At 39.7% G+C, this 25,246-nt stretch overlaps 1 protein-coding gene across 1 annotated transcript in view; it reads right to left on the bottom strand.

Annotated features, from left to right (window-relative positions):
- Positions 1-25,246, bottom strand: part of LOC144593624 (myosin-IIIb) — a 109,401-nt gene that overhangs the window by 57,375 nt on the left and 26,780 nt on the right. The window contains exons 5-8 of the mRNA XM_078399932.1: positions 12,534-12,636; positions 10,960-11,116; positions 6,476-6,578; positions 5,347-5,472 (exon numbers count right to left, since the gene is read on the bottom strand). Coding sequence (XP_078256058.1) covers positions 5,347-5,472; positions 6,476-6,578; positions 10,960-11,116; positions 12,534-12,636 — 489 coding nt within the window. The remainder of the gene's footprint in view (positions 1-5,346; positions 5,473-6,475; positions 6,579-10,959; positions 11,117-12,533; positions 12,637-25,246) is intronic.

The following is a 25,246-nucleotide window of genomic DNA, read 5'->3' as shown; positions in this document are numbered from 1 at the left end:
GAACAATTTATAATTCCACTACTTTGAAGGCTTAATTATCTCAGTTGAGTCTGAACAGTTCAATATCCAATACAATTCCTTCAACCGGTACCATTAATTCAGTTTCATCCACTCTCCACAGATGCTGCTTGGCTTCCTGAGTATTTCAATTTATTTCCATGGCATTGACACTCCATGTTTCTGACTGACCACGAGTCCTGGGTGTTCTTCCTGGTAGCTTCCGGCTTGTCTCTGACATTCCTGACTATCACTCGAAGATCAGATTCACATCCCCTCCTTGAATTTCTCCCCCTCTTTAACCATCTCCTTTACAAGTCACATTGCTCCGACCAAACTTACAGTAACCTTCCAATCTCATGCAGTTAATGTCAAATTTTGATCTTGCCTTCGTGAAATACCTGGAAATATTTTACTAAGTCAGAAGTTCATACAAGTGCAATTTGGTTTGTGTCAGAAAGAGTAAGAGGTTATTTTACTACATAAATATTGCAATGACAATACTTATCCAAAATAAGTGGTTAAACACAACATGGATACAAAAGCTTCAAGGGTTGTATCCAATATGAAGTTTAAAAAATGCATATCTGGTGCAATCAAGTCACGGTCACTGAATGTTTGTTGCATATATCTGACCTTTCTTGTCTTTGCCATGGCGTCAGGAAAGAGCAAATATAAGTGTAGTGCACCAAATGTATCAGAAACTGTTATATAAACTTGGTCCTTTGCAGTAAGCTGCCAAATCTATAGAGCTGTTATGCCAAATGTTGCACTTGAAACATCATCCATTCCTTCTCTCCAGAGATGCTGCCTGTCCCGCTGAGTTACACCAGCATTTTGTGTCTACCTTCAATGTAAAAAGATACTTTTACACTGAGGAATTATCTTCTGCCATTCCTTCCTCCACAAAACATATCTCCAGACAATTGCACAGTCATGCTGAACCATCAAGCACACTTTCAGCAGAGTTTCTGGTACCGGTTTCAAGATTCAAATACAAAATTTGTAGGTTGTAAATGATTCACAAAGCTGGACCTCTCCCATGCCAAGCACATTTGAATGCCAAAAAGGATAGTCGACAGCTCCCAACCAAAATACACAGAGCTCTAATCATAACAAAATTACCCTGTGGCGTTATGCCTACACCCAAATTTTCCAGATATTGATGGATAATCTTGCACAGGATGCATCATTGCCTGTATAATCAAGTTAGTCTATTATTTGCCATGTGTATACAAGAAGAAAACTTTTGAATTTGAAGGAAACATTCAGATTACATGAGCACAAACTAAAAGTCGAGTGAAGCAAGTTTATATTGTTACAACAGGTGGTAGTTCTCCTAAGTACCTTAGTTTGAAGATTGCTACCCAAGACATGAAGGAGATGGATAATGACCGTCACCGAAGCACTAAAGCCTCCAAGCATGGGCAGAGGTTGTTCAGGCAGAAGATACTGGGAGGGGGGAGGGGGGAATGGTGCTGTACAGTGTGCAATTCTGTCTAGTTTTTACAATTATGCTCACACCTTTGCATCATTGTTTGAAATGTGAAATTAATATGGAGCAAAAAGGAATAAAGTGCACATGATGAATGAAAAGGAAGATTAGCATCTGAAACTCATCTTATTTATGGAAATATTATGTGCAAGTTGAAGTGATGGTGTCATTCTCACACTTAATGAGTTTAATTATATACATTTGAAATCGAAACACTTGGAATAGTTCCAAGTTTGCATTCAAGGAATCCCATCAATTTGTACTTGGCAGGTCCTTTAGTCACGACTTATGACATTTGGTTCCAAATCAACAACATGGACTATGGCAGCATAGAGGATGAGAAATCCTGCTAATGCAATATAACCATGTAGCATGGGAGTCCCTAGCCCAATGCAAATGGGCCAACACAGTGGTGTGGCCCCACAGCTCAAGCAACCTAGGTTCAATTCTGACCTCAGGTGTTGTTCGTGTCGAATTTGCATGTTCTCTTTGCAATTGTACTAGTTTCCCCTGGATGTTTCAGTTTCCTCAGGTAATCCAATACAGACAGGTAGGTTAATTAGCCTCTGAAGATTACCCCTTAATGTATGCTGCATATGGCAAAATAAAACAGAATCAAAATGGAAAATGACAGGCATGTGAATGAGAATATTACAGGGCAATAAAAAGGGGGAAAGTGAAGCTCAGGTGAGGGATTGCTTTGCTAAGCGTCAACATGCACTCAAAAGCCTATTCTCTCCTATTTTGTGCATTGTGAGTACAAACCACCCCTGCGTTGGGGAGGGATTGTGTTTCTTGCAAATTATTTGTATCAAAATTTTCAGTAACAAATCTATTTTTCCCACCTATTGAAGCCTGTGTTACAAGTGGAGACGAGTTCTTACAGGAAGTTTTTCTTTCAACCGTAATACTCCTACAAGTGAGCAATCTATAGGCAAGGGAATTCCGATTGTATTGTCGGCAGATGAGAAAGGGTTCTTGTATTAATTAACTGGTATTGGGTGTTATATTGTTTGATACATTTTCATTGTATAAGTATCAATAGAAGAGACTGCCATGTCAGTTTCTAAAGTAAACGTCTTAAATTGTCTTCTACTGTTAGCTAACCGACTGCATTCATTGTTTTTTATAAACATATTCCATGAAAGAGTGCATTTCTTCTGCGTCTCAAACTTTTTGGTAGCGATTTGTTAATCCTGTTGGGGCTGATTTCCATGACCCAAACCACCATTACGACAGGGCCCCGCTGTATACATATACCCCGTTGCCACTTAAACATCTGAACTCTGATATTAGAAGTGAAAATGTTATACAATACAACATCTTTATTGTCATTGTACAGGGGTACAACAAGATTGGGAATGCAACTTCCATATGATGCAATAAATTAATTAGCAAATCAGTATAAATTTAGACCACCCAGTGAAACAAAATTAGAAACTGTTTTAAAACAGAATAAAGTGCAATTACGTCTGTGCCGGTTCGCTGTGCGATGTGACCATCTGACTCAGCAGGACCGGTTCATAGCAGCTATGGCCCTGGGGATGAAGCTGTTCCTGAGTCTGGAGGTGCGGGCGTAGAAGACCTTGTATCATCTGCCAAATGGTAGAAGTTCGAACAGACTATTGCAGGGGTGTGAGGAGTCTTTGTGAATGCTGGTGGCTTTTCTGAGGCATCGTGTGTTGTAGATGCCCTCCAAGGCTGGTAGCTGTGTTCCGATGATCTTCGGAGCTCCATAGACTACCTGCTGAAGAGCTCTCCTCTCTGCCTCCGTGCAGCTGAGATACCACACAGGGATGCCATGCGTTAGGATGCTCTCTATGGTGCAGCGGTAGAATGTCGTCAGCAGCTGTTGGGGTAGATCAGACTTCTTCAGTGTTCTTAGGTAGAACAGTCATTGCTGTGCCTTCTTGACCAGCACAGCAGTGTTATTGGACCATGTTAGGTCCTCCAAAGAGTGCCCAGAAACTTGAAGCTGGACACTCTCTCCACACTGTCCCCGTTGATAAAGATCGGAGCGTATTCCCCGTTGTGTGACCTATGGAAGTTGATGATCAGCTCCTTGGTCTTGGAGGTGTTTAGGGACAGGTTGTTATCTGAGCACCAGTCCGCCAGGTTCTGCACCTCCGCTCTGTAGTGTGTTTCATCACCGTTGGTGATCAGCCCGATCACCGTTGAGTCGTCTGAAAACTTGACAATGGTGTTGGTGTCGAATGCAGGAACACAGTCGTGTGTGAAGAGGGAGTAGAGCATGGGGCTCAAAACACAGCCCTGTGGTGTGCAGGTGTATTTATATATAAAGTGCAGTCGAAGTTTACTTTCCTATCACAGCATCTGAAGTCACACAGTCAAGACTCAAAAATGCCAAATGCTATGAAATAGCATTGAATGGATGGACATAATTCAATCTGTGCACAGCATGGAAAGGAAACTGTTTCATACACTTCACAACGTCACTTCACACACTTCACAATGTGAGAAGAGCTGTATCAAATGAGATTCTACTACTCGAGAGGAAAGATTCTGGCCAGTAATCTTTTGTGAAGAAACAGTGGCAATTTCCTGTTATTGATCAGTCACCACACCAAGTGAATTGAAATGCATTGTCTCATTTACTCCCTATTAAACCTATTACAGAAATATTGGTCTATATGTGCATGTCCTAGCTTATTTGAAGAGGTTGATACTGACAATGGTCTAAAATTTAAATATACTCTGCGAATTTTAATGGAACTGAATGGAACCAAACATAATCTCTTTCTTTCGTGTTACCCAACTGCAAATTAAATGATCAAAACCTTAATCAGAATAGTTCAGGAAACTCTCAATATGTGCTGTTGAGATAAACTCAGCATAGACATTGCGTGACCAATTTCTGGTCAGCATAAAGAACATCTCTGCAGACCAGTATGCAATTTGAGGACAGGCGACCAAGTCTTTTTCAACCATTTTAGAATTCTGCAATTGAACAGAAGCAGTCGAGTCAAATGCCATAATAGCACCAATCAGCAAATCCAGAAATGTGCATTCCTAGCCCCACTCCCCTCCCTCCCTCCCACAGTGGGTCAAACTCATGCTTAAAATTTATTGAACCAAGAGATCATTGGTTGAAATTGGTGTAGAATCCAAGAAGGTCTGGCACGTAAATTTCTTTAAGTTAAAATCCAGACACAAACCTTCAAAAAGAAATTTAACAACAAAATGTGGAAGGAGATCAGAAAGTTGTTTCCTAGACTAGGTGTGCTTTAAAAACACTGCAGATGCTGGAAATATGAAAAATGTAGAAAATGCTGGATAACACTCAACAGGAAGTTTTATTGGAAGACATAGTGCTGGAGTAACTCAGCACTTTGTGCCTTCGTTTGTAAACCAGTATCTGCAGATCCTTGTTTCTACAGCAAGTTATATTGTTCATTAAGTGTGCATACTAATGACTTCAGAATGTCTCACTGACGTTTTCTAAAAATAAAATGGGCAGCAAAGTGGTACTTTATGCAAGAACATAACATTTCCTCAGCATTCATGTGGGTCTATATTGTGATAATGATTAGACAGGAGAGATAAGCTCATTTAAAATATCAACGTTCTCTGCCTTGCAAAAAAAAAAAGTTATATTTTTGGACATACATTTTCTGAGTCTGACAGTACTTATAAGGTACATCGAACAATGGTACAAGATGTTCGATTTCAATACTGGAAGCACATATGACCATTTTCTGAAAAAAATTGGGGCCATTATTATATAAAGTGCATCTATAGAAACAAAAAACCACTCTTGTATTCAGCAATGATTACTTGACATGCCTTCAGCTTCTTTAGTTTATTTGAACTACATATTGAAGGTATATACATACTGCAGCAGCTTTCAGCCATCCCTTTGATTGATCCGTCACTTTAAGAATTCCAGTGTCTTGAGGCTTGAAAAGGATATTGCCCAGTGACAGAATTCCTGCTAGTATTGTCATCATGTCAACCTGCTCCTACAAATAAAGGCAAACAATGCATTGAATATTTTTAAACGATTAAATAATATAGGATTAACATGTTCTACTGCCACAAACCAATAAACTGTTAAATGGTCCTATCAAACAATGCCAATTGATTTTGGCACAGATTATTTTTATTAGGCTATCAGTGCCTGGAACAAAATGTGAAAAATGAAGGCTTTGATTTTAGTAGAAACATTTTAAAAGGTTAAAGATTGAAAGCATTGGTGCTGAAGGGGGCCTGGGAGATCTGCTGGCTGGAGTATCTGGAACAGGCATAACAACGTCAAATTATGGCACGGGCACCCAGGACATAGGTGAGAACAAATTACTGCAGCCAAAATATGGCGATTCTTTAGAATTCTATCCTAGAGGCAAATGGACTAGCCCAACGAATATTTGGCCAGTCAACATTTGACAAAGGTCAAGTTATTGCTTTGGAAAGTTATTGGAATACAAAAAGTTGACATCAGACCAAGTGGTGTTCTCCACTCCCCAATCGAGATCCCAACCCTCACTACACCCAACCAAAAACATCCCCTCCAATACAATGTAGGAATGAGAAAAATGTGTATAAACTTGACAACTTTAATGCATAGACTAACGAAGTGTCATTTTCAAGCTTGCCAAAATAGGAACAAATAAGCTTCCAATTTCAACAAAAGACAATAAACTAACTTATACCATGGAGCACTTCAAGGCATGCAAAATAACCTATTAAGCAATAGCAATCAATATACTGTCCAAACAGGCAGCAAAGTAAAATAAGATAAGCTTCTTTACAGAGAGGAGAAATGAGACATTCGTTTAATTCTTAAAATATTACAAATTGATTACAAATTGTTGCAAGATAAAGATCAACAATAAAAACATTTCAAGAAATTATTTGCAGCAAAGAGCACCACAATTGGATACAACTAAATATAATGATCCCCAGAATATTTATATTTTCAATTAAAAATGAGTATTAAAATTTGTGGAAATATAGCTGATTTACCTGCTCAAGAAACCCAACCATGTCCAATGCATTGCACACTTCATGATATTTCTTATTCCATCGTTGGATGATTTCATCAGAACCATATTTGTGATTTAGGTACCTACAAAAGAATGGGTTGCAGTGTCACATCTGATTATCCAAATCTCGTATTACATTAGTCACACTGGGGTCGAAACCTTTCAGTGTTTAATGTTTAATTGAAAGGATGGTACGGTTTATGGCGATGAGAATAAAGAAAAAATACAGTAACAAACTCTGGAAAAATTGAAGCAAATAAAATCTGCAAATAATAGCATAGACGTCTGGAAGCTTATTTCACATCTTATTTTGCTGCAGTGCTGATACACAATAGGGGATGAAAACAAATCTTTAGTAACCAGCGGGTATCAAGTATTTGAATATTTATGCACATGGATTTGTGTGTCAAGCATAGAAGCATTCAATCCAATGACATAGACACATCTTTAAATAATTTAGAGAATACATCTGTTAAAGATAAGTAAAACAAGGACACAAAGTGCAGGATTACCTCAGCAGGTCAGACAGCAACTCCGAAGAGCATGAATACGATGTTTCAGGGCAGCACCCTTCATTGGGTGGCACGATGGTGCAGCGGTAGAGTTGCTGCCTTACTGCGAATGTAGCGTCGGAGACTCAGGTTCGATCCTGACTATGGGCGCTGTACTGTACGGAGTTTGTACGTTCTCTCCGTGACCTGCGTGGGTTTTCTCCGAGATCTTTGGTTTCCTCCCACACTCCAAAGATGTACAGGTTTGTAGGTTAATTGGCTGGGTAAATGTAAAATAATTGTCCCTAGTGGGTGTAGGATAGTGTTAATGTGCGGGGATTGCTGGGCGGCGCCGACCCGGTGGGCCGAAGGGCCCGTTTCTGCGCTGTATCTCCAAATCTAAAATTGCACTGATTGGGGGGGGGGGGGGTAATGGAAGCTGGAAGAGAGGAGAGGATGATAAACTGTGGCAGGTAATAGGTGGACAAAGGCAAATGGGGTTTTTTAAATATGCAGATGGTTGGAACAAAGGCCAGAGATTAAAGCAGAAGGTGTGAAACCGAATGTTTCATTTTTTAAGTTTAAAGATACAGTGGAACCAGGCCCTACGGCCCACCGAGTCCACGCTGACGACCAATCACCCATACACTAGTTCTATCCTACACACTAGGGACAATTTACAGAGGCCAATTAACCTACAAACCTGCAAGTCTTTGGAAATGTGGGGCAAACTCCATTGATGAAGATGATTGAAGAGTTGCAGATTGTGAAGCCAGAGGAAGGAATGCAGGAGGAGAGGGAGGGGGGAAGGGAGAAATAGGTGCGATTCCAGCACTGGTCAGTGGAGGAGGGAGGGGTGTGGGGTTGTGAGAGTTTACCGAAAGTTTGAGAATTCAATGTTCATATCACTGGGTTGTAAGCTACCCAAGTGGAATATGAAGTGCTGTTCCTCTAGTTTGCCTCACTCTGGCAATGGAGAAGATTCAGGACAGAAAAAAACCCAGAAAAAAATCTTGCCTTGCAAATTTAATCTACGTTATCCTCTCACCTTAAATCTATGCCCTCTAACATTTGGTATTACCACCCTGTGGAAAAAGAAGCTTTCAATCAGGTCATCCCTCAGCCTCTGACGCTCCGGAGAAAACAATATTTGTTCAACATCTCCTGAAAGTTTTATGATTCAAGAAAAGGTGACCTCTTCTACATCCTTACCGAAGCCTCTATCCTTCCTGTAATGCAGTAACCAGAACTACAAACAATACTCCAACTCCTAACTAAAGTTTAATATTGTTGCAACATGGCTTCCCAATTTTTAACTATCAATGTACTGGCCAATAAAGGCAGGTATGTCACACCTCTCATCTACGTGCATGACTATTTTCACAGTTATGAGTTGTATCCCAAATTTCTTCTGCATGCCAATGTTCCCTTAGGTCTTGCCATTAACTGTATGATTCACACTTACATTTGACCTCACAAAGTGCAACACCTCAATTAAAATGAATCTGCCATTACTCCATTATTTTCTAACTGATCTATATCCTATTGCATTCTTTGTGTAGGAAAATAACTGCAGATGCTGGTACAAACCGAAGGTATCACAAAATGCTGGAGTAACTCAGCAGGTCAGGCAGCATCTAGGAGAGAGGGAATGGGTGACGTTTCTGGTTGAGACCCTTCTTCAGACTGTCACCCATTTCCTCTCTCCTAGATGCTGCCTGACCTCCAGCATTTTGTGATACCTTCTATTGCATTCTTTGATAACTTTCCTTCCTTTCCACAGCCTCGTCAATTTTTAGGCCGTCTGCAAACTTACTGCCTAATTTTTTTAAGCCTAGCAAATCAAACTTACTAATAATGTATATTTTTATCCAAATCCTTTATATCCCAACAAGGGTCCAGCACTTATCCCTGCAGAACACCACTGCTCAGAGACCTTCAACCAGAATAATGTTCCTCCACCATTACCTTCTGTCTTCTATGGTCAAGCCAATTTTGAACATAATCTACCAAGTCTCTGTTGATCCCATGTGCTATAATCACCAGGATCAGCCTACCATGCCATGAGAGACCTTGTCAAATGCTTTACTAAAATCCATGTAGACATCATCCACTGCCCTAACCTCAATCATCTCCTCCAAAAATGCAATCATTTGTAAGACATCATCTGCCCTATGAAAGTAAAGCTGACTATCACGAGTTGCGAGTAAATAGTTTCTCTAAAAATAATCTCTAATAACCTCCCTACCATTGATGCAAAGTTCTCTAGACTCATTTCCTAGTTAGTCTATAATGCCCACTTCAAGGAATGACATTGGCTATCCATCAGTCCCCTGGGACCTTGCCTGTGGCTAAAGAGGATACAGAGATTAGCAATTTTGTCTCTTGCCTCTCTCATTAACCTGGGATAGATCCCATCAGGTCCTGGGAAGCTATCCACGTTAATACTCTTCAAGAAACCCAACACCATTTCCTTCTTGATATCTACATACCCTAGAATGCACAAACCCCTTTCTGATCTCACTATCCTTCATGGGGGAAGATTGCTGGGGCCTTGACAGAATAACAGTTAGTCCAAGAATACACAATTCTGACCACTACCCGCCACACCTGTAATAACTTTCAATGGTAGTTCAGTTCAGAGATAGTGTGGAAACAAGCCCTTCGACACACCGACTCTGTACCAACCGGCGATCCACACACACTGACACCATCCTGTGCCCATTAGGGACAATTTTACCAAGCCAATTAACCTACAAACCTGTACATCTTTGTTGTGTGGGAGGAGACTGGTGCTCCCAGAGAAAGCCCACACAGGTCACGGGGAGAATGTACAAACTCCGTAATCAGGATCGAGCTACGGACTCTGGCACTGTAAGGCAGCAACGGTACTGCTATGCCACCGTGCCACCCCACGTACAGGCAGCTAATCACAAGGGGCCTTCCAAATCCAGTCAGGGAGGCCACAGGGACCACACTGCCAGGATCCTGCCCTTCAAACACTCCAAGCTTTTGATTGGAGGAAGGGCTGGTGACTGAGACTCAATCCCATTAAAAAGCATCTGAGGCTAAACATTTTCAAATGCCCCTGATATTCCAAAGGATTTAAAAAGCAACACAATTGTAAGAAATAATTAAAGACCAAATTGTGAAGATTAAAAATAACATTAAAAGCTCAGTACAGCTAATAAATAAAAGACAATAATATAAAATCAATTACATAACAATTCAGTAACCAAAGTTGCTTTTTCCTATGCAATCCCCATTCATCTAAATCTTAATTTCTTAATTTAGATGAATGGGGATTCTGATTCCATGCCGATTGAAGAAGGGTCTCAACTCGAAACATCACCTATTCCTTTTCGCCAGAGATGCTGTCTGACCTGCTGAGTTATCCAGCTTTATGTATATCTTCGGTTTAATCCAGCATCTCTGGTTCCTTCCTACACTCAATGCCAGCTGGCTGTCTGACCAACTCCACATGGAGCTCTGCAATGGAGCAGAGCAATTGGCAACCGTCACCTCACTCATCCCAGAGCTACAGCTGCACCAGTAAATCCAGGATAAACTTGCCTGCCTGCAGCTGAACACCTGCAGCTGCTCTAGAACCACTGACAACACCTAGCATAATGCAGTTTTTCATTTTCCTGCAGCAAGCAGATTTATTACCATTGCCTTATGCAAGCCATTACTTACATAATCATGCATGCGAGTTCTGTCTAGTAACCTGTTATACGATTTTCTTCAGTGAGCTATGACATTTTACTGCCCTTTCAAATGGATGTGCAGCATTGAAAAGCTTGTAGATTTGACCTCCAATGAAGTGCCTTTTAGTTTTTAACACCTGGTGTCACTACAACATGTCAAGATTGGTACATTACATAGCCTTTTCCTTTTGAATTTTTCAAATAATTTTCTTTGACTTGACAACACGGATAAATGTAGGCAATGAGCTTTGTAAATAAAGCATTACCTGTAGAACTTGGGTTCCAAAAGTCCATAGACCTCCTGGTCAGCAGCAGATATTCCAGCAAACATATAGTAGAAAATATGGAAGTTTTTCTCGCCTTCATCCTGATGCACAACTCGGGACTTCTCCAGTAGATATTCGTTAATTTTAGCACCTTTTACTGGATGAAAGCATCAATTCACACAAGTTAAATTGACTTACCAATTCAGTGGATGGAATCATTCAGATCGCTATAATAACTTTGTCTTTGAGAGCATATAGTTGCTACCTCTTAACCATCTACATATGCCTCATTACTTATGTACTGACTCTGGAAGGATACCTCAACTGAAATGCAATAGTTTTTTGGGTTTTTTTTCTTCCTTTTTTTTCTTTTTTTTTTTTTTTCCTTTCTTCTTTATTTTTTTAATTTTCTCTCTTTAAAATTTTTTTAATTGAAGCTATGTAAGAACTCTGTAACAAATGTGTCTTTTATTTCTATTTGTACATATGCTTTTCAAAAATTAATTTAAAAAAAAATTTAAAAAATCCCAGAATGGCGGGACTATCATATGTTGAAAGACTGGAGCGACTAGGCTTGTATACACTGGAATTTAGAAGGATGAGAGGAAATCTTATCAAAACTTATACGATTATTAAGGGGTTGGACACGTTAGAGGCTGGAAACATGTTCCCAATGTTGGGGGAATCCAGAACAAGGGGCCACAGTTTAAGAATATGGGGTAGGACATTTAGAACATAGATGAGGGAAAAAAATTTCAGTCAGTGCTGTGAATCTGTGGAATTCTCTGCTTCAGAAGGCAGTGGAAGCCAATTCTCTGAATGCATTCAAGAGAGAGCTGGATAGAGCTCTTAAGGATAGCGGAGTCAGGGGGAATGGGGAGAAGGCAGGAACGGGGTACTGATTGAGAATGATCAGCCATGATCACATTGAATGGCTGTGTTGGCTCGAAGGGCCGAATGGCCTCCTCCTGCACCTATTGTCTATTGTCTATTATTTCAACCATAATTATTAGATACTTCTTGTCATGTACAAGGACACAATTGCTATACAGATCTTGCTGCACCTAAACCATTCACACTTCTAATACGGCTTTCCACTCTAGGTTTTGGTGTATGATTGCATGCATCATGAATCTGCTAAAGGTGGTCCAATCTAGATCTCGACTTGCACCAGTACATGAAATCAATCCTGACGTGGTTCCTTGTTATCTTATCTCTAGTCCTTGGCTTGAGGGTTCAGCTTTAGGTGTTTACACAGAAGGCAAATGCAGGCCACACTGACCATACCTACAAGCCATTTTGGCTGATGGGCACCAGGCTAATGTAAATTATAATAGCCACACAAAAGCAGCATGGGAAGGACACAAGGGGAAACTGATACAATTTCCATATTGTTATTCCAATATGCGATAGGTTTATATGGGAGTTTTATATGTACAATTACTACATTGGGAGATTTTAAAAAAAATATTGCAAGAGGTATATACTTAATAGATATTGTTAAATGAATTGTTACAAAATACAGCTTCACATTAAATTGTGCTCAGATTTCCTTAAAAGGTGTTCCTTTTTACCTACAGTACTGTGAAATCTCAGCTGAATATATTTCCCAAATCTGCTACTGTTGTCATTCATCACAGTCTGAGCATTCCCAAATGCTTCCAGAAGTGGATTCACCTGCAAAAGAGGGACATTTTTAAGTTTTCCCTTTAAACCAAAATCTTTTGTGTTAAATGCAAGAACAGGAAAGCCATGTTAATGAACCCGAGAGCTTGATTTGACCTATAGGGCCACAGCAACAGTGATTTTTATCAGATGGTTTTGTCCAACCAAGATGAGGTACCTGCTGCCTGATTAGATGAAAAGATTGCAGGGAAGTTACGGAAGTTGATTATGGCTCCACAGTACAGGTGGGTGAATTGAGGAGCAAGAGAGGCACATGGTAGAAGACAATATTGTCAGAAGGTTACACACTGTACATTGCAGCCATGACTGCAGTCCAAATGTTCTGGGCAATACAAGGCATTTTCCCACCGCTTAAGAACCTGAAGGGAAGTGAGAAATACAGGGGCAGTGTAGGGTAACACTATTACCTATGACTAGGAAGAGTGAAAATGTGAATAGCTAGAGAACTCAAGTAAACTCACAAAATGATCATAGACACAAAAAGCTGGAGTAACCCAGCGGGACAGGCAGCATCTCTGGAGAGAAGGAATGGGCGATGTTTCGGGTCGAGATCCTTCTTCAGACTAGTCAGGAGAAAGGGAAACAAGATATAGACAATGATGCAGAGAGGTAAAGAACAATGAATGAAAGATATGCAAAAAAGTAACGATGATAAGGGAAACAGGCCAATGTTAGCTGTGTGTTGGGTGAAAACAGGAAGTTGGTGCGACTTGGGTGGGGGAGGGATGGAGAGAGAGGATATACTGAGGTTGCTTGGAGAAACCAATAATCGTACCTCTCGGCTGTAAGCTGCCCAAGCAAAATATGAGATGTTGCTTCGTATACGAGATGATATTTTGCTTCTTAACACTCAACGGTCAGTTTTTAAGATCACCTGGTCTAATCTCTCATATTTATGTGTCCAATCTTACTGAAAAAATTCAATGGCTGAATTACAAATTGAGTCGACTATGTGTTGAATGTTGACTGAAAATATCTTGGAATATTTTAAAGTTTTAATTGTTACATACAAATGAAAGATGCTGCAGATTGTCCATATGCATTTGGCCTATCGAACAAGTGCAGTCTACTCAATTCAAAAGTCCGTCATTGAATTTAAAAGAAAACAATTCCTTCTTTTACTACTCAAAAGCACCTGTGCTTATTTAAATAACAATAATTCAAAACACTGATATATTTTCCAATCTAAACATAGCTGAATTAACAGTAATGGAAACAGACATTGAAATCCCATTTTACTTATTATTAAAAAGTGAGCCTCAGTATTAATTGACAACATTCTAATCTTGAAATTAACCAACTAATGTATTTTTAGGTTTCACCATGGTACATTTAGTCCATCTAATGCACTCAAACATTATAAATTGAGAAAAATTGGAATCCCTGTCAGAATCACTTCTCAAGAATCACCTCCAATGATACTGCCCAGTTTCACTGAAAGACATCTTTAAAATCGGTGTGCTCGTGGGATTAAAACACAGCAAGAATCAAAGCCTTATGGAAAAGAGGATTAACACGAGAAGGAGTACACACATAATATATTCATGTGCTCAATTATTCAGGCAATTCTACTGTAAGCAATTAGCCACATGACTAATAATAAATTATTTAAATACACTTTGGAGTGTCATCCCCAATGGAAATTGATTTGGAAAACTCAAGTTTAAAACCATTTGTTTTTGTTTAAATGCGCAAGTTACAAATTTAGCAAGTATGTAAATATAGTTCATCTTTTTCCCCTACTACAAATAATATTTAAAAGACATTTGAACAGGTACATTGAAAAGTTTAAAGGGATATGGACTGAACATGAGCAGGTGGAACTACTGTAAATGGGGCACCTTGGTCAACAAGGGCAGGTTTCCGTGCTGTGCGCCTCTGTAACTATGAAATTACATTACTTAGAGAATTAAAAAGGTACCCAATTAAGTCAATGGGATTTACTTTCTAAAATTAAAATGTCAATGGACATACGAGGAATGAATTAAAGAACTGTTAAACACAGAAAAACACGGAAAATAGGTGCAGGAGTAGGCTACCCGACCCCTCGAGCCAGCACAAGGGGCGGTTCGAGCCCATGTTATTTCCCAACAGAGCAGTCCCACTCCTCTATTTTCCTTCATGTGCCTATAAATAACTTTTTCTGCAAATGTCTCCCCAATTCCCTTTCAAAAGCCCTCAAGATTAGGTTCCACTTCCCTTACAGTTAGCAAGCTTCAGATTCACAACTGCCTGCGTAAATTGAACATTGAGCGAACATATCTTGGAATATTTTAATGTTTTAGTTGTTATACAAATGAAATTAAAGAGGTGGCGCAGCGGAAGAGTTGCTGCTTTACAGCACCGGAGACCCGGGTTCAATCCTGACTATGGATGCTCTCTGTACAGAGTTTGTAGTTCTCCCTGATACCACGTAGGTTTTCTCCGGATGCTCCGGTTTCCTTCCACACTCCAAAAAATTGCAGGTTTGTTTGTTAATTGACTTGGTATAATTGTAAATTGTCCCAAGTGTGTGTAGGATAGTGTTAACGTGCGGGGATTGCTGGTCGGTGCAGACTCGGTGGGCCGCTGGGCCCATTTCTGCACTGTATCTCTAAACTAAACTAAAATGGTTTCTGCAAAACATTCTCCACATATCCTTTGCCCATAACATGTTACCAGTCCTTGCAATATTTACTATTGTTGTGTTATAAAGGTTTGAGCATTGGTCAGAATTATAATCCAAACTATATCAGAGGGCTACTCCCATTTTAGGGTTGCAGGGTGACTTGGACAGGTTGTGTCAGTGGGCGGATGCATGGCAGATGCAGTTTAATGTGGATAAGTGTGAGGTTATCCACTTTGGTGGTAAGAATAGGAAGGCAGAGTATTATCTGAATGGTGTCAAGTTAGGAACAGGGGACGTACAACGAGATCTGGGTGTCCTAGTGCGTCAGTCACTGAAAGGAAGCATGCAGGTACAGCAGGCAGTGAAGAAAGCCAATGGAATGTTGGCCTTCATAACAAGAGGAGTTGAGTATAGGAGCAAAGAGGTCCTTCTGCATTGTACAGGGCTCTAGTGAGACCGCACCTGGAGTACTGTGTGCAGTTTTGGTCTCCAAATTTGAGGAAGGATATTCTTGCTATTGAGGACATGCAGCGTAGGTTTACTAGGTTAATTCAAGCAATTCCGATCTATCTTCCAAAAAAGTTTTTTTTAAAAATTGATTCAATTGTTACTAATTTTATTTGGGACTACAAGACTCATAGAATAAATAAAACACCTCTATGTAAGTCTAAAACTAATGGAGGAATTGCCTTACCTAACTTCTTATTTTATTATTGGGCGGTTAATATTAAAAATATAACCTGCTGGTTGGATGATTCTGATCAACAACCGGATTGGTTAAAGATGGAGAAAGAGGATTGTTTACCATTTGATATTGGTGCGATCCTCTTAGCTCCAATAAATTTAAATAAAAAAACATATGGAGGTAATCCCATTATACACAGTGTTATCCGTACCTGGAAACAATTAAATCTTGCGTTAAAATTGAGTAAATTATCTGTTTTCCTTCTTTTAAACCGTCTGTTTTAGATAGAGGATTTGCTCAATGGAAAAGCTATGGAATTAAAAGGGTGGGAGATCTTTATCATAAGGGAACTTTTCTTTCTTTTCAGGATTTACAGCAGAAGTACGGATTACATGTTAATAATTATTTTAGATATTTACAACTTAGAGATTATGTAAAATTACACATGCAGGAATACAAGTTTAGAGGTCCAGAAACACTTGATGTATGCCTGAATCGACATTATAATTCAAATAAATTAATATCCTTTATTTATAATACTCTCCTAGACACTGACATTCCGTCATCAGAATCTTATAGACGAGCATGGGAGGACGAATTGAATCAACTCATAATGCAAGATATATGGGATGAAAGTTTACAACATATACACCAATGTTCATTAAATACTAGACATTCCTTAATACAATTTAAAATAATACATAGGTTACATTATTCGAAGACGAAATTAAATAGGATTTTTCCTTACATCTCTCCTATTTGTGATAAATGTCAATTTCAAGAAGCTAATTTAACTCATATTTTCGTAACTTGTATAAAAATGCAAAACTTCTGGTTGGAGATTTAAAAAATAGTTTCTAAAGTCATTAACCAGCAATTGGATATGGATCCAAAATTAATTATATTAGGATTATCAGAACATACTACAAACTTTACAACAAGTCAGGTACATTTTCTTGATTACAGTCTAATAACTGCGAAAAAATTAATACTTAAATTTTGGAATAAACCAATAACCCCCACAATTAAAATGTGGACTACGGAAATGACAGAGACCCTTCATTTGGAAAAAATGAGATTTGACTTAATTGACAAACCTGAGTTATTTTTAAAAATATGGTCTCCATTTATTGAATTTTTAGAAAAGTAAATGGGTTTGGCACAGGACTAAAATAAAATTTTTAAATTAAAAGTTGAAACTTGAGTTAGGGGTTGGATGTACAACTGTGGTTATTGTCTCCCGGATCTATTCCCTTTAATTTTTATAGTTATATCTTTTTTTTTAAAATCCTCTTATTCTCTCTTCCCAATAGTTTATAGTTTTTTGGGTTTTTTTTCATCCTTTTTTTTTTTCCTTTCTTCTTTATTTTTTTAATTTTCTCTCTTTAAAATTTTTTTAATTGAAGCTATGTAAGAACTCTGTAACAAATGTGTCTTTGATTTCTATTTGTACATATGCTTTTCAAAAATTAATTAAAAATTTTTTTTTAAAAATCCCAGAATGGCGGGACTATCATATGTTGAAAGACTGGAGCGACTAGGCTTGTATACACTGGAATTTAGAAGGATGAGAGGAAATCTTATCAAAACTTATACGATTATTAAGGGGTTGGACACGTTAGAGGCTGGAAACATGTTCCCAATGTTGGGGGAATCCAGAACAAGGGGCCACAGTTTAAGAATATGGGGTAGGACATTTAGAACATAGATGAGGGAAAAAAATTTCAGTCAGTGCTGTGAATCTGTGGAATTCTCTGCTTCAGAAGGCAGTGGAAGCCAATTCTCTGAATGCATTCAAGAGAGAGCTGGATAGAGCTCTTAAGGATAACGGAGTCAGGGGGAATGGGGAGAAGGCAGGAACGGGGTACTGATTGAGAATGATCAGCCATGATCACATTGAATGGCTGTGTTGGCTCGAAGGGCCGAATGGCCTCCTCCTGCACCTGTCTATTGTCTATTGTCTATTATTTCAACCATAATTATTAGATACTTCTTGTCATGTACAAGGACACAATTGCTATACAGATCTTGCTGCACCTAAACCATTCACACTTCTAATACGGCTTTCCACTCTAGGTTTTGGTGTATGATTGCATGCATCATGAATCTGCTAAAGGTGGTCCAATCTAGATCTCGACTTGCACCAGTACATGAAATCAATCCTGACGTGGTTCCTTGTTATCTTATCTCTAGTCCTTGGCTTGAGGGTTCAGCTTTAGGTGTTTACACAGAAGGCAAATGCAGGCCACACTGACCATACCTACAAGCCATTTTGGCTGATGGGCACCAGGCTAATGTAAACATGGAAATTAAGGCAAACAGCTACCCTGGACAAACGTCCTAAACCTGTATCTCGCTATCAATCTTTGTTCAATCTTCTTTGCTACAAAATAAACAACTTTCGTCTCTCAGTATCATCTCATAGCCACAAACCACTTCCGCAAAATTATTCTGATTTTTCTTTTCAACACTGTGTCCGGGTCCTTTACATCCTGTTTAAGGTACAGTTACTAGAATCGGATTGGATGAATTTTTTTAAGAGCTTAACATTTCCTCCCTGCTCAAGTTGTACAAGCTTTACTGACCATTTTCTACATGTTCTGCCAATCTTAGAGATACTGTTTTATTAGAAATTATGAAGTTATAATAGTGGATACGCAAATAAACACTATGCCCTTTTCCAGTGAAATGAAGTTTCCCGTGCTCTGAAAGTGAAAAAGTGCAATTGAGTCTTTGTTTTTTCCATTTATTTTGGTTTTAGAAAGTGATGCATAATTAAACGCTATTAGATAAATCATACTGTGACTAAATGAAAGTTTATACTGTTTTGAATAGCAAACATATAAAAATGAAATGACCTAATTTTTCATTACATAACTCCTACACAATTAAGGCTATGCTTGTACTAATTAGTCAATTACTAAAAAGTGTGATTTTGTAATTGTTACATTATCTGCAATTAAAAAAAGTTTTTTTAACGTTAATTATCTGTATTTACAGAAAAATAATCTAAAAACATTTGGTACAGAAGCCAGTAACTCATTATCTATTTGATCCTACTCTGCCTTTGGAGTAGTTGGCAGAGTATAAGAGACAGGAAGACATACTGCAGCTCTATAAAATTTTTGTTAGGTCGCATTTGAAGGATTGCATTTAGATCTAGTGGCCTCATTACAGCAAAGATATAGAAACTTTGGAAAGGGTGCAAAAGAGGATGCTGCTAGGGTTAGATAGTATTAGCTGTAGGGAAAGATTGGACAAACTTGCATTGCTTTCTCTGGAGTGTCGGAGGCTGAGGGGAGACCAGTTGATCATGAAATTATGAATGGTGTAGGTATGGTGGATAGTAAAAAAAAATAATCTCCAGGGTGGAAATGTCAAGGACAAGAGGGCAGATCTTTAAGGTGAGAGGGGCAAAGTTTAAACAAGATGTGTACACAAAGGGTGGTGGGTGCCTAGAACTCACTGGCAGGGGTGGTGGTGGAGTTAGATAGACAATAGACAATAGGTGCAGGAGTGGCCATTCGGCCCTTCGAGCCAGCACCGCCATTCAATGTGATCATGGCTGATCATTCTCAATCAGTACCCCGTTCCTGCCTTCTCCCCATACCCCCTGACTCCGCTATCCTTAAGAGCTCTATCTAGCTCTCTCTTGAATACATTCAGAGAATTGGCCTCCACTGTCTAGAAATGATAATATGCAAAATGCTTAATTGTATGAGACACTGTTGTTTAGCTTGAGAACGGCTGCCCTCAAAAAAGGACCTCCTGTTGCTGACTGCCTCAAAAGTGGTAGCATTTGCAGCAACATCAAAAAATACTCTACTATACCAAAACAACAAATAATTTCAATAACATATTTAAATGACTCCAGCCAAAACTAGAGAGAACCCAGGTATGGTGAATGTCAGCAACAGCCTTGTGTTAAGAACCCAGAGATTGGAAATGCAGGCCGTTTCTTGACCTCCAGCAATTACCCGTTCTGCCATACATGCCTGCACTGGTAATGTAGGACCAATGCAGGTAACTCTGCAGCATACAGCATGGCAGCAGCATATAGCAACAGTGCATCTACTCCCAAAACATAAGAAAGCATCAGCAGCCAACAAAACTCTGCCCAGAGCTTTACCCATTGGCAAAATAGTATAATGTCGCATCTGTTGCAATGTTCCAGAGTTTCAAAAAATATTGAAAATGTATTTAAAAAAAATTAATGAAATTTAAACACTGGTTCATATATAAACAAATATATTGAAATGAAGTAAATTATACATGCGAAACAAAATATTGAAATGAAATACTGACTTGTATCTTAATCTTAATCCATATATAACCCTGCATATCTCACTGAAATCACCCCCCAGAATACTTGCAATCATAGACATTCCCTCTGCATCAGATGTGTCAGAATTTTCCATTTCACTGTGAAACACATCTGATGCAGAGGATAGGTCTTAAAAATATTGAACATTTATTTGGTAATGGTAATGTACATTAAGTGTAATTACCATTTCAGTAAAACTTAGTTTTAATAAAGAAAATACATGAACTGTTAAACTTTTAAAAGGAATACTTTTTTTTCACTGCCAATGACACAAGAGCAGGAGATTATTCCCTTTTTACATAGGTGCATGGATAGGATAGGTTTACAGAGATATGGACAAAATGCTGGCAGGTGGGAGTAGTGTGGATGGGGCACATTGAAGGACCTTTTTCCACGCTATATGACTATGACTTTTCTCCTCCCACATGTTGGGAGTCCACAGTGAGCAGCAGGGGGCCATTTAATCAGCATCCACTCCCTTAATTCGTGGCCACTTTTGCACACATGAAGAAATTATACAAGACAGAAGGAACACTGGCTGCCATCCCAGTATTTTCCACAGATGAACAGACTTTGGCTGTTCCCTAAATATCCCCAAATGAGAAGCTAGTGTTTCAAATTGTGCATTTCAAATGTTAAATATAGCACTTTTGCATACAGAATGGAAATCTTTGTTCTCGTCTGAAATATGGATTCAGTATTTAATTGGATGTATTTTGTAGCAGGATGGAAAACAAGGATATGTTAGTCAAGATGGAATGAAATGGAATTCCTCGAACACAAAGATTGGTATCTCAATGTATTTATATTATTTCTACCACAGGTTCCTCACTCACCAGGCAGCTTGATTAACAGGGATAAACATCCTATTAGGGTGGGAAATTACTGGCAGTAATATGAGATAAAATGACTATCCTTAAAAAGGCCAGAAGGACTGGCCTTTTTGTGTCTAGAAGAAATACTCTGGTATAACATAAACAAAAATTCTTTGGAGTCAAAGAATCTCTGAAGAGGTTTTAATCAGCAAGACAACTCAAGATCTAGATCATTGAAAATACTCCAAAGAAGTGAACCCAAGACCTACCAGGCCACATAACTTTCCCCTGACAGCCCCCTCCACAACACCAAGTTCTTGGTTTGCAAACTAATTTTGACGAAGCAATACGTTCCTCCACAAATTCTCACTCCTTGCTGTTCTACTGTCTTGCTATAATTTGGCCTCATGTATGCTACAGATGCCGTATTTCTGCAATGTGCAGAAATGCTACACCCCTACTGTACTTATGACCAAATGAATCTCCGTTAAATTACTAAAGCCTCCAGAAGATGAGCATTATCTCTAGTGAACTGTGTACGGAAGTGGGTTAGATAATCACCTACTCAGTTTACGATTTGGTTACTCACAGATCAGACTCTCAAGATGAAAATTATTTCTTGGCCAGGGCCTTTCAGTGGTGTTCAATTTGTGCAACGTCTAAACCACTTAAACTTGTAGCATGATGCACCACAAACAGAATTACGGTGCCGCCTACCTTTCTTGTAAAGCTTCTCCACCCCCACAATTTAAGTATTTTGTATTTCATATTAAATATTTAAAATTACCCAGAAGTCAGTAATTAGTAATATTTAAAGAATTTTGAAAACCAAAATGTTCAGCTGTGCTCCTTGTTTCATTATTTGAAATTAAAATCGGATTTAGGAAACACATATAAACCATTTAACATATGAAGTTACTCAGCTGAAACAATCTTTAAAAAGATAGTGTGCATCAACACATTTAACAACATAGACTGTTTATTGTTGCTAATGAGATCGCAACATTGGTCTTCGTTGCCTTTTATTATCTCTACAAAAGAGGACAAAACTTGGCGCCAGGTTGTAATCAGAGATAGGATAACCCAAAAGAAAACTGATATTATGCAACAACCTTACAACACACTCACACACACAACTGTTCTATGGATACATTGGAATGCAAATACCAAGATAGGTGTGTTTTAAGGAAAAGAACTTGAAGGAGACGGAAAGGCTTTAATAGGAGCACCAACAAGTATTCTTCAGCTGACTGCTTAATTTGCCACTAAGAATTGTGGCACTCAATCCATTTAAGGTAGTGAATAGGAGACCTTAAAGATGGGGAAATGGCCTGGGACGGCTACAAGAGTTTATTTTAACACTACACTCCTTGTAAATTAAGTAGTTGACGGACCAGAAAACAATCTAACGTACGCACAGGGAACGGAAGATTCCAGTTTACACAAAAAGACACTCAGTACGGAATAACTCAGCAGGTCAGGCAGCATTTCTGGAGAACATGGGCAAGCCACTTTCCAGGTCAGGATGCTTCTTCAGACTAATTGTGGTTGGGAGGAGAAAATTGGATGGGAGGTGGGCGTGGCACAAAGTTTGGCAAGTATTAGATGGATACAGGTGAAGGATGTGGTGGGGGGAGGGTTATGATAGTAGGATGAATGGACAAAGGGCAAAGATGAAAAAACAAAGAGGCAGTGCGATAAGGAGATTTAGCATAAAAGGGGAATAGAATGTGAAGCAAGAGGAAGAAATATATGTGCAAGGGGACAGTAGGCAGTGGAAAAGGAGAAATAGGTTCACATCCAAGTGAGACAAGGAAGAGAGGAACAAAAAGTGTTGGGGGGGGGTGGGGTGTTGCATTGGAGAATTCAGTGTTCTCACCGTTGGATTATAAACTACCCAAGTGGAATATAAGGTAGACACAAAGTGCTGGAGTAACTCAGCGGGTCAGGCAGCATCTCAGGAGAGAAGGAATGGATGACATTTCGGGTCGAGACCCTTCTTCAGACTGATGTCAGGGGAGGGGGCGGGACAAAGATAGGATGTAGTAGGAGACAGGAAGAGAGTGGAAGAACTGGGAAGGGGGAGGGGAAAGAGAAGGACAGAGGAACTATCTGAAGTTAGAAAAGTCAATGTTCATACTGTTCGGGTGTAAAGTGCCCAAGCGAAATATGAGATGCTGTTCCTCCAATTATCACTGGGCCTCACTATGACAATGGAGGAGGCCCATGACCGAAAGATTAGACTGGGAGTGGGAGGGGGAGTTGTAGCGCTGAGCCACCGGGAGATCAGGTTGATTCCTGCACAAGTGGAATACAAGGTGCTTATCCTCCAGTTTGCATGTGGCCTCACTCAATGAAGGAGGCTCAGGTCAGTATGAGAATAGGAAGAGAAGTTAAAATGGTTAGCAACCAAGAGATCCATGGAAATTATAGGAATAGCACCTAATTTTGCTTGGGCAACTTACAACCCAGCGATATGAATATTGAATTCTCTAATTTTAAGTAACTTCTACTTGCACTCCCCTCCTCCCACCTCTCCCCTCCTCCCACCTCTCCCCCCCCCCCCCCCCACCCACCCTAATCATGCCACAGTTCTCCACATTGTTTCCCTCTTGAGATCACACGTTCCTTCGCCAACAAGGGGCTTACCAGGCACTACCCTGCCTTAGGTCATTTGTGGCCAGCCTTGATTGGTCTTGGTCTTCTTGCCTCCAGCTCTTTGCCCCTTCCCCCCCTCATCCTACTTTTAGTCCGAAGGGCTTCGACCCGAAAAATCAACGATCCTTTTTCTCCAGAGGTGCTGCTTGCCCGCTGAGTTACTCCAGCACTACATATCTATCTTTGATGCTGCCTGACTGGCGAGTTGTTATGTCTTTAATTTCAATGTTGTTTATAGGGAAGGATCATGGAGTTGCAGAGTAGATGTGGTTTTGTGTGTGAGAACCAAGAACATGTTTCCCTCCGGATCTGCTGAATTTAACAGCAGGACTCAATCATCAAATGTTTTTCTCGTATGCCTAGCCACAATCAGCCAGAATAAGCAGCTGTGTGATGGAGAATTGAGCAGGCCTTTGACAACAGGCTACAACCAGAGAGCAGACAGGGGAGGGAACAGAGGATTGAGGAAGCTGAGAGAATGCAGAGGTAGACCAGAATCTTTAGCTCAAAAGTAGGATGGGAAGGCCTGGAGAGATACAGCGTGGAAACAGGCCCTTGTGCCAATCAACGATCACCCGTACACTAGTTCTATTTTACCCCCATTTCACGTCCGACACACCAAGGACGTCTGGAATCTGGGAGGAAAACCAAGCACCCGGAGGAATACGCGTGGTCACAGGGAGAAGGTACAAACTCCGCACAGACAAAACCCACAGTCAGGATGGAACTCAGGTCTCGGGCGCTGCAAGGTAGCAACTCTACCACAGCATCACTGTGCCGCCATTTCTACAATGTTTCTACATCAAACTAAAATGTAATTCACAATTTTAGTCTACTTAAATCCTGGAAGTTGCTTGATCTCAAAGCAAATGATTTTATGTTCCCTCTCACCCATTTGGCAACCCGAGATATATGGCAACACAAGCACCACATAATGATGCCAAGTTCAATAGTAAACCAAAATAGGCCATCATGCCCACTGTAATTAAAGTCAGAATTCCAGAAGCTGACCTTAACTTTTAAACCACCACAAATTGAAACCATGTCTGCCAGGTGTTAGAAAACAGGAAGGAAAATGAATTTTATTTGAGCCCATGAGTTCCCTTTTAAGCTTTTCACTTCTGTACACAGATCCCTGCAAATGATTCACTTCAAATCAGACAAGAAGAGGCAAGCAGTGCTAGTAAGGAGATGGGGGCAAATCCTGCTGCAAAACCTGCAGAGTTTTGCTGACAGATGGAGCTCAGACATTGTCATGGCTCTGTGGAGGTTCTTATGCAGCATTCCACTCAGCAGAGCAGAGGCTGGACACCTGCCCTGACTCAGAGTCTGGTCCCACCTCAGCCAATTCCTTCCATTTCTTCAAACGTCCCGAGTGCCAATGATAATAAAAAAGTGAAAGAGTACTGAAAGAACCCAATCTGAATGATTTAGGCAACCCATTCAATTGTCAGACAAACCAAAGTATGTGATGATAAAAATATTACATTTTGTTATTGTAGGTGCGAGAT

Source organism: Rhinoraja longicauda, chromosome 1 (assembly GCF_053455715.1).
Source record: "Rhinoraja longicauda isolate Sanriku21f chromosome 1, sRhiLon1.1, whole genome shotgun sequence".
Taxonomy (NCBI): domain Eukaryota; kingdom Metazoa; phylum Chordata; class Chondrichthyes; order Rajiformes; family Arhynchobatidae; genus Rhinoraja; species Rhinoraja longicauda.
Note: the sequence above shows the minus strand (reverse complement) of the source record. Positions and strands in the feature narration are given on the sequence as shown.